This window comes from Chelonia mydas, chromosome 22, assembly GCF_015237465.2.
Source record: "Chelonia mydas isolate rCheMyd1 chromosome 22, rCheMyd1.pri.v2, whole genome shotgun sequence".
Classification (NCBI taxonomy): Eukaryota; Metazoa; Chordata; order Testudines; family Cheloniidae; genus Chelonia; species Chelonia mydas.
Window position 1 is genome coordinate 17,290,197 of NC_051262.2, and position 16,933 is coordinate 17,307,129.

At 58.9% G+C, this 16,933-nt stretch overlaps 2 protein-coding genes across 2 annotated transcripts; one reads left to right on the forward strand and one right to left on the reverse strand.

Moving 5' to 3' along the window:
* Positions 1-3,707: 3,707 nt before the first annotated feature.
* On the forward strand, positions 3,708-7,504 carry APOC3 (apolipoprotein C3). Its single transcript, XM_027822882.3, has 4 exons — positions 3,708-3,789; positions 4,990-5,055; positions 5,896-6,022; positions 7,082-7,504. The coding sequence occupies exons 2-4, from the start codon at positions 4,998-5,000 to the stop codon at positions 7,179-7,181; spliced, it is 285 nt and encodes a 94-aa protein (XP_027678683.1). The 5' UTR covers positions 3,708-3,789; positions 4,990-4,997; the 3' UTR covers positions 7,182-7,504.
* Positions 7,505-9,579: 2,075 nt separating this feature from the next.
* APOA1 (apolipoprotein A1) lies at positions 9,580-13,003 on the reverse strand. The gene is made up of 4 exons (XM_007060462.4): positions 12,766-13,003; positions 12,157-12,219; positions 11,354-11,507; positions 9,580-10,610 (listed from the first exon to the last, which is right to left on the reverse strand). Exons 2-4 carry the CDS (start codon positions 12,197-12,199, stop codon positions 10,004-10,006), a joined length of 804 nt encoding a protein of 267 aa, XP_007060524.1. The 5' UTR covers positions 12,200-12,219; positions 12,766-13,003; the 3' UTR covers positions 9,580-10,003.
* Between the last annotated feature and the right edge of the window lie 3,930 nt (positions 13,004-16,933).

The window sequence follows — 16,933 nt, forward strand, 5'->3', positions numbered from 1 at the left end:
ACCCATAGCACCCCCGTCTCCAGCCCTTCCCTGTGCCCAGCTCTGCCAACACACCTCACCCCTCACCCATAGCACCCCCCTCTCCAGCCCTTCCCTGTGCCCGGCTCTGCCAACGCACCTCACCCCTCACCCATAGCACCCCCGTCTCCAGCCCTTCCCTGTGCCCGGCTCTGCCAATGCACCTCACCCTTCACCCATAGCACCCCCCTCTCCAGCCCTTCCCTGTGCCCAGCTCTGCCAACGCACCTCACCCCTCACCCATAGCACCCCCGTCTCCAGCCCTTCCCTGTGCCCAGCTCAGCCAACACACCTCACCCCTCACCCATAGCACCCCCGTCTCCAGCCCTTCCCTGTGCCCAGCTCTGCCAACACACCTCACCCCTCACCCATAGCACCCCCGTCTCCAGCCCTTCTCTGTGCCCAGCTCTGCCAACGCACCTCACCCCTCACCCAAAGCACCCCCCTCTCCAGCCCTTCCCCTGCACTCTGGATCTGCTGATGCACGTCAAGTCTTGACCTGCCGCCTCCCCAGTCTCCCATCCTCTTCTTGACAATTATGGACCATTGTATGAAATCAAAGTTTGCTTTTGTGATGTGTCCAAATCTGCACCAGGGAACAGACTGAGCTTCAGGAAGTTCATTCTCCTTGTGCGCTAAGGTGCTGTGCAGCCAGCTGCCAGAGGCTCAATTTTACCCCTGGAATTGCCCCTCTCTGGAAACAAACTGGACCCAGAAAAAGGAAAAGCTAAAAATATATCTGCCTGGAGAAACCATCAGTGGGCCAGGGAAAGAGCGGCACCATCTCACCTGCAGTTCCACCGGCTCAGCCAGCGGAGAGTGGCGAGCCCCTGGGACAGCATCTCCAGCCCAGCACTCCCCACAGCGCCCTGCACGCTGCCAGCCCAGAGCATCCTCATTGCTCCACGCAGCCAGGCGCTGCAGGAACACACCCGCTGCTCTGCAGCTCGGTCTCAGCACAGCCCCAGCCCCCGGGAATCCTGGCCGGCATTGGGGCACCCAATGCAGCCCTAGAGAGCGGCAATTGCACACAACGCTCCCATAGGGCCCCTCCCAGGGCAGCACGGAGAGCGTGCCGAGTCTTTCCTCTCTTGCTCATTGCAAGGCTGAGGGCCTGTCCCAACCCCCCACTGGGAAGGTGAGTCCAGGCTGGACATGCATGTCTGTGACGTGGCTGCTGGCCACAGCCCTTCTGCCCTCTCTGAGCGGGCGAGCCCCCTCCTGTTGGTAAGGTGGATACAACCACCAGTGACCAGGCTCAGAAGCAGGATCCCAACCGGGCCTGGCTAACAGGGTCCCCTCACCCAGCACAGAGTCCCCGTTGGGCTGGGACACAGCCAGTGCCCTGGCTAAGCATTCCTCCTGCCGCCACCGCCCTGGGCACCTGGCAAAACGAGCTTCTGCAAACAGACAGGCCGCCCCGGCCTCAGACCCGAGACTGGGGGCAAATGTGCCTTTAGCCCTCTGGGAGCTTCCCCAGTTGTGGGGCCAGTTAGCTAGTGTACGGGGCAAGACTAGCCCCGTTCCCCTGGCCACACATCCAGCTTGCCCCTCGTCCCGGGGGCTGCAGCCATGGGTCTCCTTCGTGACCAGCATGCATGGGGGGCCTGTGGGCTGGGGGGAGAGCTATTTCCCACCCCCTGGATGGCACTCGCTGTCCTGCTGTTGCCTGCTTGCGTTGCTGAGTTTCCCCTCCCCCACCCTGTGCTGTAGAGCACCCCGCCTTGTCGGAGACTTGGCTCAGGGCTGCGGGATGAGAGTAGCTGCTCAGCGCTGAGACAGGGCTTGGAATGGGCTCCCCCACTCTCCCCCCGAGGCGTATCCCCACCTGACATCATAGCCCTCTCTTTGTGACATCACAGCTGTTTCCATGGCGGCCGCTTATGATGTCACAGGGTGTGGTTAGGCCCTGAGAAGCAGGCGATGGAGCCTGAGTGTAAGACAAGCGACCGAAGTGCCGAGGGAGACCTGGAGAGCGCCAGATGGGCACAGCTGCAGGCGTCAGCGCGAGCCCTCCCCCCAAGTTTTGCCTAGTTCACATTTAAATGTCTCCCCACAGCTTGTCCCCCAGCCGGTTGCAACCCAGAGCTTCCCCAGAGATGCACCCCGCTGACCTCCCTGGCTCAGGCTGAAGCTCCCCTGTGATGTGTTATCACCGGTTCACAGTACAAGGTGACTGGGGTGACGGGCTCGTGGCAGGGCTCAGGAGGGATGACACCACCAGAGTCCAAAGAGCCCCGGCTGCTGCCCTGGCTGTAGAAGGCCCGTCTGCACGACACCAGGTAGCTGTGAACCAGGAGACCTCGGGGAGGAAGGTGCCAGCAGCAGCAGGATGTCCCGGCTCATGCTGAGAGCAAAGCAAATGCAAACCTGCACTGAGGAGTGGGAGGCTGGCAGGGCTGGTCTGTGCAAGTGGCTCATACCATCCCTCCCCTGCCAAACCCAGCAAGCCTGGAGACACAGAAAGGATGAGCTGCTTGTTACAGTGCTGGTGGGGAACCCAGGTGTCCTGGTTCAATGCCCAGAGCTACCAATTATTCCCCCTGTGGGCAAGTCTCTCTGCTCCCCACTTGTGAAAAGGGGGAACTTCCTGGGCCAGCCTATCTGCTTAAACTGCCAGCTCCTGGGGCAGGGACTGTGACATCTGGGACATCTGTTTGCTGCTGTAATATGCCTCAGGGGCCTCCCCTCCAAACCTCGACCCATCTCAGCTCTGCTGGAGCCTGGGCTCCTTTCCGCTGGGCGTGCTCCAGCAGTGGGGCCCTGCCTGGAAGCTAGCAGGGCTGTAGCTGGTGCTTATGGGGGTGAGTGTGGCTGGGGCATGACTGGCCTGGAGCCCTGGGGGCTGTCACCTGGGCCAGAGCCAGAGGGTCATCCGAACAGAGTCACCCTGCTCCTCCTCTCCCGCCCTGGGAGGAAGCAGGTTGGACTTGGGTCTCCACTCTCCGTGGGGGAGTAGCTGGCCCAGGCCCAGAAAACTCGTCAGTAACCAAGCAATCCAGCTTCCCACGTGGGCCCTGCTGCCCTCTCCCCGCTGCTGAGGAGCTGGTGCCGCCCCTCCCGCCAGCCAGGACAATGGGGGAGCAGCCCAGGCCTCCCACAGCTCTTGGTGCCTTCAGGAGCCGCTCTGCTGAGCACAGGGCTAGCACGCCACCCGGCAGGGCAGTCCTGCCCCAGGCCCTCGGGGCAGCTAGCCCGGACGCTGCCTGCCCCCAGAGCCAGGGCAGACGGTGGCTGGCCCCAGTGCCCTGCCCGCCGATGCAAGCTGGACGCAGGCCACTGGAGGTCACTCTTGTGCCACATAGAGATTTGCAGCCTCCCCTGGGCCCGGCTGGTCAGGGAGCTGAGGACAGGCTGGGGAGTGGAGCATCTCTGTTGGCAGCACTCACCTGGGGCCCACCCCCAGGAGGGGAGAGCCAGATGAGGCAGCGGCTGCAGGGAGTTAGGCTCTCTGCAAAGCAGGGGTGGGAGCCCTGTCACTGCTCTGCACTGATCACCACAGGGCCTCGCGCTGCAGTGTGGGTGTGGGTGTGTGTACAGCCTTGGCCCCAGTTCGCTGAGGGATTTCTCAACTCCCTGAGGCAGCCTGACCCTGAGTATGCCTGGCAGCAAGCAAGTGAGCCATAAATGCAACCCCCCTCTTCTGTCTGGCCAAGCCACCCCACTGACCTTTGCCCAAAAGTCCCTTGGAGGCCGCTTCCTGGGGCGGGTATAAAAGCGTGAAGCTGGGGCACTAGCTGGTTAGCAAAGCCCAGGAAGCAACGCAGCCAGGTAAGCCTGGAGTTTGACACGGTAGATTCTGGGGCTGGGGGGCCATGGCTGGGGCTCGCACCCACCGGAGGTGAGTCAGCTGCATTTCAAGCCGCAGAGCATCACTGCAAAGGAAAAGCAGGCCCGGCTGCAACGGGGCAGGAGATAACAGGGAAAAGCCAGTCCTGCCATCGGTGAACCTGCCTCCAGAGTCCTAGTCGGATGCTCTGGCAATGCCACTGGGCAGCAGCTGCTGCCTCGCGCTAAGCTCTGTGCAGACCCATGTGCAGCGGGTGCAGGCGGCTGCCTGGTCTGCCCTGGGCAGGGGCACTCTGCACCCCCGGGAGGTGTGTGCAGCTTAATGGCACGACCCCCGCCCCCGCCCCCGCAGACAGGACCATCAAACCTTCCTGGGTGGGTTCCGAGCCAGCTGCAAAGCGCTGCTCCGGGGCCTGCGTGCCCGGCCAGGCTGAGGCTGGCAGCAGGGCAGGGGCGGTGGGAACAGCCCACGTCACCGGCTCCAAGCAGCGATGCTGGGGCGAGCAGGATGGGACCCAGTCTGCCTGAAGGGACTGTATGTTCTGCCTGCTGTGCCTGGCTGGGGCCGTCAGCCCCTCTGCCGGGGAAGCTGCCGGCCTTTCTCCCTGGCACACACACGCTGCAGCCTGTGGACTCAGAGATCAGGGCGCTGGCGGGAGCTGCTGCAGGCAGAGACCCCAGGCTGTGGGCTAGCCCCAGCCCAGCTTAGCAGAGCCAGTGTGCATGTGGGGAGACAGTGTCCTTCCCCAGGTTGGTGGTGCTGGGCTGGGGCCTGCGTGGGGGGACCGAAGGGGGTGCCTGTCTATTCTGAGCCTCCTTGAGCCCTGTTGGCCGCTCTGCCCCCTAGCTCAACTCGCGACAGCCGCTCGCTTCCTGGCTCTCCACGTGCCAGGCTGGAGTGGGGCTGGGGCGTGAGCGCCGGCCCTGACACCGTACAGCCCCTGGCTCCCGGGGCAGGCTGTGCCTACGTGTCCAGAGGGGCACAGCAAGAGGCCTGGGGGCGGGCACGTGCCCTGAAGCCAGGGGGGCTCGCTGCACCATACCCAGCAGGGAGCTGGCTGGCTTTGGATCCCGGGGGCGTTGGGGCAGGGGGCATGGGAGGGAGGTGCCATTACGCCAGGTGGGGGGGCTGTCACTGGGATGGCCCCTGCAGCCCTTCACTCTCTGCTGCTCTCTCCTCAGCCCGCACCATGAAGGCCCAGCTCCTCCTCACGCTCCTGGGCCTGGCACTGCTCGCTGCTGTGGCACGTAAGAGCCGCCCCCCATCTAGGGGCGAGGGGAAGGGAGGGAGGAAGGAATCGGGTATAAGCAAGAGATGGGAAGAGTCGGGGGAGGGAGCAGGTTGCGGGGTGAGGTGGGGACGAGGGAAGGGGCATCACGCAGCCCATGAGTTGGAGGAAAGCCCCATGGAAGTGCTGTTAGTTACAAGGCAGCAGGAGACAGAGAGGGACTCACAGAAATGTGGGGCTGGAAGGGGCCTCGAGAGGCCACCTAGCCCATCCCCCTGTGCTGAGGCAGGACCAGAGAACCTAGACCGTCTCTGCCAGGTGTTTGTCTGACCTGTTCTTAAAAACCTCCAGTGATGGGGATTCCACAACCTGCCTTGGGAGCCTGGTCCAGAGCTTAACTAGCCTTAGAGTTAGATATTTTTACCTATTATCTCACCTAAATCTCCCCTGGCTACAGATTAAGCCCATTTCTCCTTGTCCTGCCTTCAGTGGACATGAAGAACAACTGATCCCCGCCCTCTTTATAACAGCCCTTAACATATTTGCGGACTGGAATCAGGTCCCTCCCCATCTTCTTTTCTCAAGACTAAACAACCTGGTTTTTAACCTGGCCTCGTAGGCCAGGTTTTCTAAATCTTTGGTCATTTTTGTTGCTCTTCTCTGCACTCTCTCCAGTTTGTCCACATCTCTCCTACAGTGGGGCAGCCAGAACTGGACACAGGGCTCCAGCTGAGCTCTCCCCAGTGCCGAGTTGAGCAGGACAATTATCGCCCTTGGTGTACATAACGACACTCCTGTTAATACCCCCCCAGAACATCCCCCCCTCCCCCGACACCCATGGCTTGGTCTTTGCTTGCAGAGGCGGACGCCCCCGCGGAGGAGGAAACCGTCTTGAAGAAGGTGCAAGATTACGTCCAGCACGCGGCTCAGACGGCCAAGGACACCTTAAGCAAGGTCCAGGAATCCGAGTTGGCTCAGCAGGCCAGGTGCGCCCCCCCATCCCTTCTGGCCCAGGGGTCTCCCCCACCTCTCTCCACAAGCCCTTCCCCTTCCCCTTCCCCTGCCTGCCCAGGCACAGCCAGCATACGGAGAACCCTGGCGACCAGGCCAGGGGCAGATACAGGGCTGGGCAGTGCCCAGCAGCCCCTGGAGCTGCAGAGGTCTGCCCCAGTGCAGCAGCGAGCAGGAGGCCCCTGGGAACACGCTGGGGTACAACCCTGGGCCCAGGAAGCCAGTGACAAAGCTCTTGGGACCTTGAGTGTCCCACAGTTCCAGGTGAGGGCCATGGGCGCCGCAGGGTCAGCACCCAAGTCACACCTGTGCTGGCTGAGGCCCCCTAGAAGCTGGTCTGCTCGCAGTGCCTCTCCCACGAGGCAAACACCTGGCCGGCTCTTATACGCAACCGCCTGTGCCAGGAGCTGGGGGAGGGAGCTGTCACGCCGAGGCAATGGGGTGCAGCAAACCCCAAGCACTCTGACTGCTCCAGAATATGCAAACTGGTTAATCCAGGGGCATAGGCACGAGACAGAGCAGGTCTCAGGCTCAGGCCAGTCCCTCTGAGGACACAAAATGAGTCTGTCTTCTAAGTGGCAGCTCAGTGAAAGGGCAAGGACTGAATGGGCCATGGACAGATGGTCCCTCTGTGACCCCAGGACAGGATGGGGGAAGCTGGCATTGCCATTACCCCTGCTGCACTTGTTCTGTGGCTTAAGTGCACCAGTCCCATCAGTCCAGCATGTTCCCCAGCCCACAGGGGGATGCCTTGGGGACAGTGGGTTTCTCAGCGTTTCAGGCGAGGCAGCATGATTATAAAAGCCATGCCCTGACCCTGCGCTGCTTATTAAAGCAGCAGTTTATAGCACCAGCACAGACCCACAACGCCCAGTAAACTGTCCTTCCCTCTCTGCCCCCCTGCAGGTGTAACTCCCAACTTGATTGCACCGAGTCATATTATTAAAGTGGCTATCTTCAACCTTTGCATATAGGCCCCCCCTTTAATATAACCTCCTCCTCTGCCCCCCCCCCCGGTGTGTTTAACTCTTCAGGGACTGGGTCAGTATGCGTGCTGAGGACGTACACGAGTTTTGGGATATGCTAAAGGACAAGTTCGCTGCGCTCTGGGAGCAGCAGTCACCTGGGCAGTGAGCCCCACATCAGCAGCTCTGGTCGGGTTCTCAGCTGAGTGAGGGCAGGTGCAGGATGCGCAATGCAAATTGTAACCAGAGCGACTCCCTGCTCTGGGCAGAGAGCCCAGCATCCGTCCACCTAAGCGCTTTCCCACCTGCCTGTCTGTTCAGTGACTCAATCTCCACTCAGCGTGGTGTGGTCATATTCTACTTCCACTGGGGCACAGGAGTTTTGGTTCCAACTGGTGTGTTGGTTTGGAGGGGCTGGGTTTTTTCCCCCCTTATAAAACATCATAACTCAAAGTTTGTCATGTGTCTTGCAATAAAATGAAGTAAACTTGAGATGCATTTGGTGGCCTTTACTGGAGTGTTGCAGAGAGAGAGTGTGAGTGCGCGCACAGCTTGTACGCAGTAAACTGGCTTCCGGGAGCAAGCAGCACAGCGTTTGAGAAGTTGGATGCATTCTCCGTGCAATACCCATTGTTAGGTAGAGGCAGTGCTTGATGTGGGCAGGGCTGAGTCCTGGCACCTCTGGGCTTTGCTGCGTCAGTTATGAATAAAAAAATTGCTTGAACACCGGGACCCCTTTCATAACAACTTCAGCGCTGGGTCAGGGAGAAAGACTCTTCGGAACCAACTAGGATTCGGGAACAATTGCCCAGAATGGGATTTACTGGCCAATGAGCCGCCACCCCCCAGGCTGGGACTCAGGTGAGTGCTCTGGCTCCCAGTCCAGCCCCGACTTCAATCCTCCAGCTGCGCACGCAGACGCCCATGCTTGGCACATCCCAGCTCGCTGCATGGCAATGAACGAAGTCAGCATTAGGCCTTCCGTGCATGCCCCCCTCCACCCCTTCTGGCACCTGCTTCTCTGGTACCTAGGAACCGCAGCTGCATTTCTAGCGAAAGGACGACAGGGGATTGGGTGCTGGTTACTTAGTGGAAACCTGGCCCCACGGAAAGATGCTGCTTTAACAATGGCAGCCTAGAATATGCTTTGAGGTAGAGAACAAAGCCACTGCTGTGGTTGGGGGCTCCCCACCTGAGACACAGGAAAGGAGGCTGGATTTTCAGAAATTGCTCAGGATCAGGCCCCTTCAAGGTGTCTGAAAATCTTGGGCCAGACCGCAGGGTGGCTGTTCTCCCAGCTAGCGTCAAGATGTGGGTTTGTCTAAACCTTCAGCAAGTGTAGGCGGGTGGGCGGTTATTGTACACAGAACCCAGAGCTGTGCAATGCAGCCACCCCCTCCCCATGCAGACACACGTTGCTGCGCGGCAGACCCCCACAATGGACTTGTGGCTGGCTCTGGCACCGGCAGATTGAAAGCAGACGGAAACAAGGCCAACAGGGGGCATAAAGGCTCAGGCTACAGCCAGCACTGCAGGGCTGCCAACAGCAGCGAGGAGAGCAGCGCACAGAGCCCTTCCGCTTTGCTACAGAGGGGGCAGCGGGCACCAGGGCCTGGCCTGACGCCCCATCTTGGTGCGATGCTGGGATGTGTGTGTTTGGGAGGGAGGGGTGAGGGCGCACACCCACGTACGCACACTAACCACCAAGATGGCTACAGGAGCATGAACACCTGAGTTTGCAGGACCCAGCTCACGCCAAGCTAACCATCCCGCCTGGCTCGGCTCTGGTGAGGCCTCAGCTGGACGAATCAACCCTTTGTGCCTGACCCGCTCTGGTCCTAGCCAGCTCCGCTAACAGCCCTCAGCCCTGACCTGCTACGACAGCTCCGGACCACCCCTGTGACCAGCCAGGACCAGAGCCTGCCCCCGAGCTGCCAGCCCTGGCCAGCTGATGCTCCCCTCGGCAGCAGGTTTATAACAGTCCGGCTGAGGGCATCCCCTGCACTCCCTCTACAAGGGACAGGGCTGAGCTGGAGGGGCTCATTCCCCTGGGAAGCTACAATGGCCTCGCACGCCATGTTTGCTGCCCAGCGCACCCCAGCCCCACAGCCACGTCTCCCCCTGGGGCTCCCAGAAGGCTCCGATTGGGCCGGGCTTTGCGCACAGGCCCCTCAGCGGCTGGGTCCTGTGGGAAGGTGATTACGATCAACGCCTCTTGGAAAGAGCCGCCCTGGGGCAACCCCCCGGCTCAGCTCAGGGTGCTCTGCAAGCCTACACTAGGATTGCTGGACTGCAGGAAAGGGAGCACCTGGGAGGGCTCCCCACAGGGTTCCCTCGCCCCCTCTCCCCTGCAGACCATTCCTCTTCCTGCCCCCCACCATCCCTCCTGGTCTGCACAGCCCTTCCCTTCCCTTCAGTAACCTGCAGCCCATGGACCCCCATGAGCCCCCCTGGAGCTCCTATGTCTTCTCCGCCCCACAGGGCCCTCAGCCTCCCATTTGGTGCTCCCTGCCCCCCACAGTGCACTCTTGCCCCCCGGGAAATCCCCTGCAAACACGAGCTCCCAGTAACTTAAATCACTTTTATTTGACAAAACAAAGAAACAAGAATGAAGAGTTCTGCGGGGTGGGTGCGTGGGGGGGAGGTTGGGGCAGGTGGGAGCCCCGAGCCTGGAACAGGGAGGAGAGCTCTGGGAAGGACGTTCCCAGCGGACTGGCCTTCGCCCTGTGCTGGTTTCCACCCCAGCCCCCCGCCCCCCAGCAGAGAGACCCTCGTTCGACAGCGATTGATCAATAAGTGACTGAGCCCCAAAGGGCTGAGACAGCTTGGCCCAGCGCTGGGGGCGTCCAGGGGGCAGGGGAAGGGGGAGGCGAGCACACCTGGTGCCTTCGCCCAGATGCGTATTAGCAGCAGTGGAATACAGGGCAGTGGCTGATCAGTTGGGGGTCATTGTGGCTAGGGGAGGGGGTGTCAGTCCCTGGCCCGGTGCCACTAGTTGGCCTTGGCCAAGTTCTTTCGGAGGTTGTCCAGCAGGTTCAGGAAGCGGGTCTTGAGGCTCTCAGCATAGGGGGTCAGGCGCTCCTTGAAATCCTGCACGAGGGGTGTGACCTTCTCTCGGAAGGCAGTGAGGTGCTGGATCACCTTGGCCTGATACTCGGCAGCCTGGGGGATGCCCTTCTCCCGAATCTCCTGCAGCTTCTGGCTCAGTTTCTCGCGCAGCTCATCGCTGTAGGGGGTCAGGTTCTTGCGCAACTCCTCCACATGCCCACGCAGCCGGTCCCGGGCCTCCTCAGCCACGGGGGTCAGCTTCTGCTGCAGGACCTCCACCTTCTGCTTGGTCATCTCCTTCAGCTCCTCACTGATGGGGGTCAGCTTCTGACGATAGACCTCCAGCTCCTCCGTCCACTTCTTGTAGAACTGCTCCAGGAAGGGCTGGATCTTCTGTTTCACTTCCTCCATCTCCTTGGTTAGCTCCTTCCTCAGGGCCTCAGTGTCCTTCACCCACAGCCCCCAGGTCTCCTTGTAGTAGGGAGCCAGGTCCTCTTGCAGTTTTTGCGCCGCCACCGTCAGGGAGTCCAGGTTGTCAGCCAGCTTCAGGCTGCAGGGGAAGACAGCGGGGGTTACACACCGCTGCACGGCCTCTCTCCTGGCAAAGCCCAGGGAGGCCCTGGAGATGCAGCCTTGTTCCCAGAAGGGATGGGACGGTACAGCCAGCGGATGGGCTCTGCTCCCAGCCACTGCCTTGTCATGGGACTAACACTGGGAGCTGGGAACTCCTGCGTTCTAATCCCAGCTCTAACACTGACTCCCTCTGGCCAATCACCTCACCCCGCAGTTCCAGAAGGGTTCACACATTTTGGGTGCCCAGTTTGAGATGCCTGGGGCCTCAGAGTGGCTGACACCTCAGGTCTGGGTCAAGTCAATGGTAGATTTAACCTCTTCCATGCCTCAGTTTCCCCAGACAACCTGGGGACGACAAGGCTCACTCAGTTCTCTGGTGGTGGAAGGAGGGAGAGTGCTAGATCCACCGCAAAGGTGAGGGGTGTCACAGCTGTCAGCTGCTGTGCAGTGCAGGCCACTGGGCACCCCACAGTGCCAGCAGGGACAAAGCCCCCCTGAGCTCCAGGGGCAGGGCTTCTGTGATCACCACTAGCTGCTGGGTCCTAGGGCCTGACACACACAGTTGAGAAGTTCCCATTGCGACCAGCAGAGGGCAGTGGCAGCACGTGGGAGACGGCTTCAGGACCAGGGGCATCACAGCCTGCAAGAGTGTGGCACAAGGCTATAGGGCCTGGCGCTGACCTCCTAACAGCCTGCTCCTCCCCAGAGTCAGCTACTTACTCAAGCTGTTTGCCAACTGCAGAGGTCTCAAACTGGGCAATGGCTTCCTTGCCACTAGCCTTGACTGTCTCCAGGTAGACCTGGACCATGTCCTTGAAGCGATCCAGGGGTGTCTGGGGGTCCTCATGCTGCCAGAAGTGGCGGGCCTGAGTCCCTGCAAGGAAAGCACAAGAGGGCTCAGGACCAGCTCCCCAAATCCCACCCCGGAGACACTCACCACGCGGCACCTCCTGCCCAGATCAGTCCCTGGGCTGGAGCTGGAAGCTGCTTGTGTTACCAACTGCAGGCTTGGCGGACGGTGCCCCCTGGGCAGGAAGGGTTCCCTGGGGGAGCCTGGCTGGTTTTACATGTCTCTGGTTTGGGGAGGTTACAGGCTGGGTCCTTCAACTGGGGCAGTGAACTTACCTGGCCCAGCCCAGATTATAGCTCCGGAGCTCCTGGTTCCCAAACCTCAGCTCGCTGGCCCACCCTGCCCGTCTCTCCGACCCCTGAACATCCCCACGCTCTCCCTGCTGCACGTAGCCTGGTCTCTGCTCCCTGGCCTAGACAGGCGCCCGGAGGGTCTGGGCGCTGTTTTACTGCACCGTCGTCTCCAAACCACTTTTAGAGTCACTCTAAGCTGGACGCCTTCTGCAGAGGCTGCTGGGCCTGGCCCCTTGCACAGCAAGGCACGCGGGCCTTCCCAGGGCTCTGACTTCTGGGGTACCACATGCCCTGGGCTGAACACAGCTCCTCCGCCCTCCCTGCTCAGGGGTGTCTGGATTCACCCCGCCTTCGAGTTTTGTGCTGGTTTTTGGCCCTACCTGTGAGGAACACCAGGGCGAGGATCACAGTGCCTGCTCTCATCTTCGGCTGTGTCGCTCAACCTGGGGACGGCAAAAGCTTTTGGGGCTCAAGCGAACAAATAGCAACTGCTTAACAGAGCGAGGAGCTGCCAGTCGATGATTAATCACTGGAGGACAGTGACAATCTGGGACAAGCCTGGCTCCTTCCGTCACTATCCCCCAGGGGAGAGCCACTTACCCACCTGGCATTGCCCCATTCTGCCCCTGCCCATTTAAGGCAGCTCAGGGCTCTGCATCAGCCTGACTGGCGAGACCACGTAAAAGCCATTAGGTGCCTTTACAGCAGGGCGAGCAAGCGCCCAGACAGAGGCAATGGGTGAAGGGTTCATGATCTTTCTGCTTCCCAGTTATGCTGCTGCTGGTTTAGTTCTCCCAGGGTGGGGTGAGGATATCCCCTCCCCTCCATCACCTCTCACAGCAGTTACGCTCAAGAGCGGGTTTAACCTCCCAGGCCAGAGGGAGGCCGCACAGAGCAGCGCCAATGCTCCAAGACAGGGCAGGACTCCCCAGCCCTCCCCAGGAACAATTCCCAGCAAATCACACCCCTAGAAGGATTGAGGCACTTACCAGTTTCACTGCCTCCTGCTGCTGCTGCTGCTCCTCTTGAGTGTGGCTTGTGTGTCCCCAGTGCTGTTATTTATACCGGAGAGGGGATTTATCCTGGAGATAAGCTCGGGAAAGCACTCCCAAGTTCTGATTATGTGGCGCTTAGAGTTCAAGGATCGAACACATCCCCGCTGTGGATGGGCGCGATCAAGGAGCAACTGCCTGGGAGGAGAGGCCAGAATAAACAGGCTCCTGCAGTGGGAGCCTCCAGACCAGCAAGGCTGTTTGTTTACTCCGGCTGACCCAGATTTTCCACCAGCCACATTGGGACCCCTCCCTACCCCTGGCCCTTCAGAAGCCCCTGAGATTCGATGGGAGCCAGTGAGCAAGATTTGCATCCTCAGGGATTCAGCCTTGTTTTCCCAGGACACCTCACACCTGTGTGTTTTTCTTTTGAAACAATGAAATTTGCACTAGCCACCATGTGCCCCCCCATCCCAGCTCTAAAGTAACCACTTGCAGGTTGCCCTGGGTGCCCAGCGCAAATGGGAACCTGCCAGGCAGACAGCGCTCAGCCCTGTGGTGCTGTGTGCAATGGGGGCTGTAGGACCACTGGAATGGAGATGGGGCTCGAAGTCTGGAATACCAAATGCTCTAACCTCCCACTACCCTCCACGGATTCTGACAAACTCCCTCAATTCCCAGCCTTGGCGAGAGAATGGCTCAGCCCTGAGGACGACTTCCAGAGCCGAGACCATCCTAAGCCAAGCCACCTACCTAAGCAATAACTGAAGAACATGGGGCTCACCCTAGAGCGCTTCCCCTTTGGCCTGTATGGGGCCAGGGGACAAGCGGGCATCAGGCCAGGGAATCAACTCCATTTTTGGGCCATTTAAACGGACAGGATTCCTCACAGCTATAGCAGGAGGCAGCCCTACCTGTGGAGTGCCCCTTGGGCAGCAGGACCCAGAATTCAACGGGCTGCAGGACGTGTAGCGTGGAGGTGGGGGAGCGAGGGGCTGTCAGCCCTGGGCAGCAACCTGGCAATTGGTCCGATTTGCTCTTCGCAGACATGGGCATGAGCTGCTGGGATAATCCAGCAGCAGAGACAAGGGGCCAGAGAATTCACCCAAACTGCAACCAGGGGATGTGAACATGGGGCCGGCAAGGGCTCCTGCTGAAAGACGCCAGCTTGCTCTGGACTTACTGCACCAGTTGCTTCACCATCACACATGGCTGGTCTAGCCAGCTCCTGCTGCTCTGGTCTGGCTCAGAGAGAAATGGCATCGGGACAGGGTGGAGCTGGGGCACTCAGGGCAGGAGCTGCCCCAGACAGAGAATTAACAGGCACCTGCTGGTCTCCAGCCACACCAGTGCTGGGGATGCTCTGGGACAAGTCAGTCCCTTTCCCCCGGCCCAGTCAGACTTTCCTGGTGGAGTTTTGGACACTCTGTTTTCAGTCCTAAGGCCTTTCTTTATTCCTACCCTGTAGACCTCATTCCCCCTCCAGCTGTGAGCACCCATCCAGCAGCCCAGGCAGGCTCCGGCGTATCACTCTTGGCAAGGCCCGGCTGGGGCAGGAAGGGCTTTTGGTGATTCACCAAGTGACTTCCTTCCACCAGCACAGCGACACGGTGGAACAGGGGGGCTGTCCTGTCAGGAGAAGACACCAAGGAGTTGTTACAGCCCACAGGAATAGACCCCGGTGTCCTGGCAACAACTCCACAGTGGGCCATTACATCCCAAATCACTAAACTCCCCCTGCAGTTTCTGCTGTATATGTAATTCCCTTCTCCTTCCATGAGGGGGGTCCTATTGCTGGTACCAAGCAGGTGCCTTGCTCCACTCCCCAGGTGGCTCCTTTTCCGTTCTGGATTAAATCTCTCTGCCCAGGGCACTGGACTCACTGAGATGCCATTTAACTGGCAGCTTGTTCTGTTTCTTCACACTCTGGCTTGGAAGTGAGACTAGGGGGTACAGGAGACACAGGTAGGATGGATGGATACCGCCCCCTACTGAAGCTGTGATAGAGTAGAGCGATCACAGGAGAGTTCAAGGGGGGGAGGGGGAAGAGCAATAACAGAGGTATAGTTTGGTCGTGCTGGGATAGGACAAGCAGCCCCCAGGATTGAGTTTGTCATCAACAGAAACTGGGGAGAGAAAGCACGTGATAATGGAGGGAGCGCGGAGGAAAAAGCAGCAGTGACCCCCATCACAAGCTTAAAGGTCTGGTGTCACGGAGTCCTGGAACTGCTCCCCATGAAGCCAGTCAGGACTCTGGGGAAGTCTCCTTTCTGTGAGCAGCCTGTCTGCAGGAGACACAGCTCACACAGCTTCCACCTTCCTGAGTCTGATCTTGGAGCATTCAGCATCCTCTGCCCCTCTGTGTGCTTCCCACAGCGAGTCCGCCCAGGTGGGGCTTTTGGGGAAGCCAGAGGGTCCTGCACCCCAACTTCGCAGTCAGACGTGACTCTCAGCCAGCCAGTAAAACAGAAGGTTTATTAGACGATAGGAACATGGTCTAAAACAGAGCTTGTAGGTGCAGAGAACAGGACCCCTCAGCTGGGTCCATTTTGGGGGGCAGAGAGCCAGACAACCACGTCTGCCCTTCACTCCATGTCCCCAGCCAGCCCCAAACTGAAACTCCCTCCAGCTCCTCCTCCTCTTGTTTTCCCCTTTCCTGGGCCAGGAGGTCACCTGATTCCTTTGTTCTCCAACCCTTTAGCTCTCACCTTGCAGGGGGGAAGGGCCCAGGCCATCAGTTGCCTGGAAACAGGGTGTTGGCCATTCTCTGTGTCCAGACCCCTGCACACACCTGCCCTCTAGGGCTCTGCAATGATCATACACCCTTACCCCACCACCTAGATACTTAAGAACTGCATAGGGGAAACTGAGGCACCCCCACACTATTCAGAGGAAACATTAAGAACAGTCCCGCTTCGTCACATCTGGTCAATATCAATAAGCCACTAAAATGCTGAGAACCTGATGGATTTACTGTAGTTCTAACAGGAAAACAGGGAAGGGGTCAAGGATCACAGCAGCCTTAACTTGAAGCACACACTTAAGTGCTTGCAGAGCCCCGGCCTTACACTCTGCATTGCAAACCCCGAATAGGAGTTGCACAGTTCTGCTGTGAGAGTATCTGAATGAAACCTGGCACCTGGACTTTCACCTCTGCTGAGGTCCCCAGAGCAGTAGGGACTCATCTGCATGCACAGGAGGTGCTTAGACACAGTGAGTGATTTTACAGATCCACAACGTGAGCTTTAGACAGGGCACCATCAATTCCCACTCGGAATCCCTTTGCTTTAGGCTGTATCTTCTCTGCGGGGCCAGGGCGGGTAAATGAGAGATTACAGAGAAAAGATCAGAGTACAATTACCAGGAACCTGAAGACACTATAAAATTCAGGCACTTCTTCATTTAATCATCTGAAGGTGGGATAAATTGGCCAGGGAGACAGAACATGCAAATCCTGCCCATATCTTCTGAGTAAGTTTATTATTAACAAAGCAGATAAAATCTCATACCAGAGCTTCTTAAGTGAGGTCTGTGCTGCCTTTTACAACAACTGGCTGCATGTGGATGCACAATGAAGTCGATCCATTGACAGTCGATGTATCAAAGGTCACCTAGCCTAGGGAAGTGCTTGTCCATTTGGAAAGAATGGGCAAAGACCGCAAAGACCTTCCCACTCCCCTACAGCCTCTGGCACTTCCCTACGCCCAGCCCCTGACCACACGCCTTCCAGCAATGTGTTAGTACAGTGGTTTCCAACCTTTTTTCATTTGCGGACCCCTAAAAAATGTTGAATGGAGGTGCGGAGCCGTTTGGAAATCTTAGGCACAGTCTGCAGACCAAAAGTTGAAAACCACTGTGTTGGTAAGTTTCCTCCTGAGGTGTTCAGCTCAGGTGGTGCTCAGCAGGTCAAGGGAATCTGTTTCCACGTGTTATGCAGGAGCCCCCATTCTGTCCATTTCAGCTTTGAAAAGTCAGATCACCACCGGCAAGGGTGATTTCATATGGCAGGTTGGATAACAGACTGAAACATGCAGCAACTGGAGAGCAGCCAACCCTGGCACACTGCAGCTTTCAACTTCTCGGACGCTATTCAGAGAATCCAAGTTGGGCTGGCTTCTCCTTTGCATCAGATATTGAGCAACAACACAAACAAGAGATCACAAGA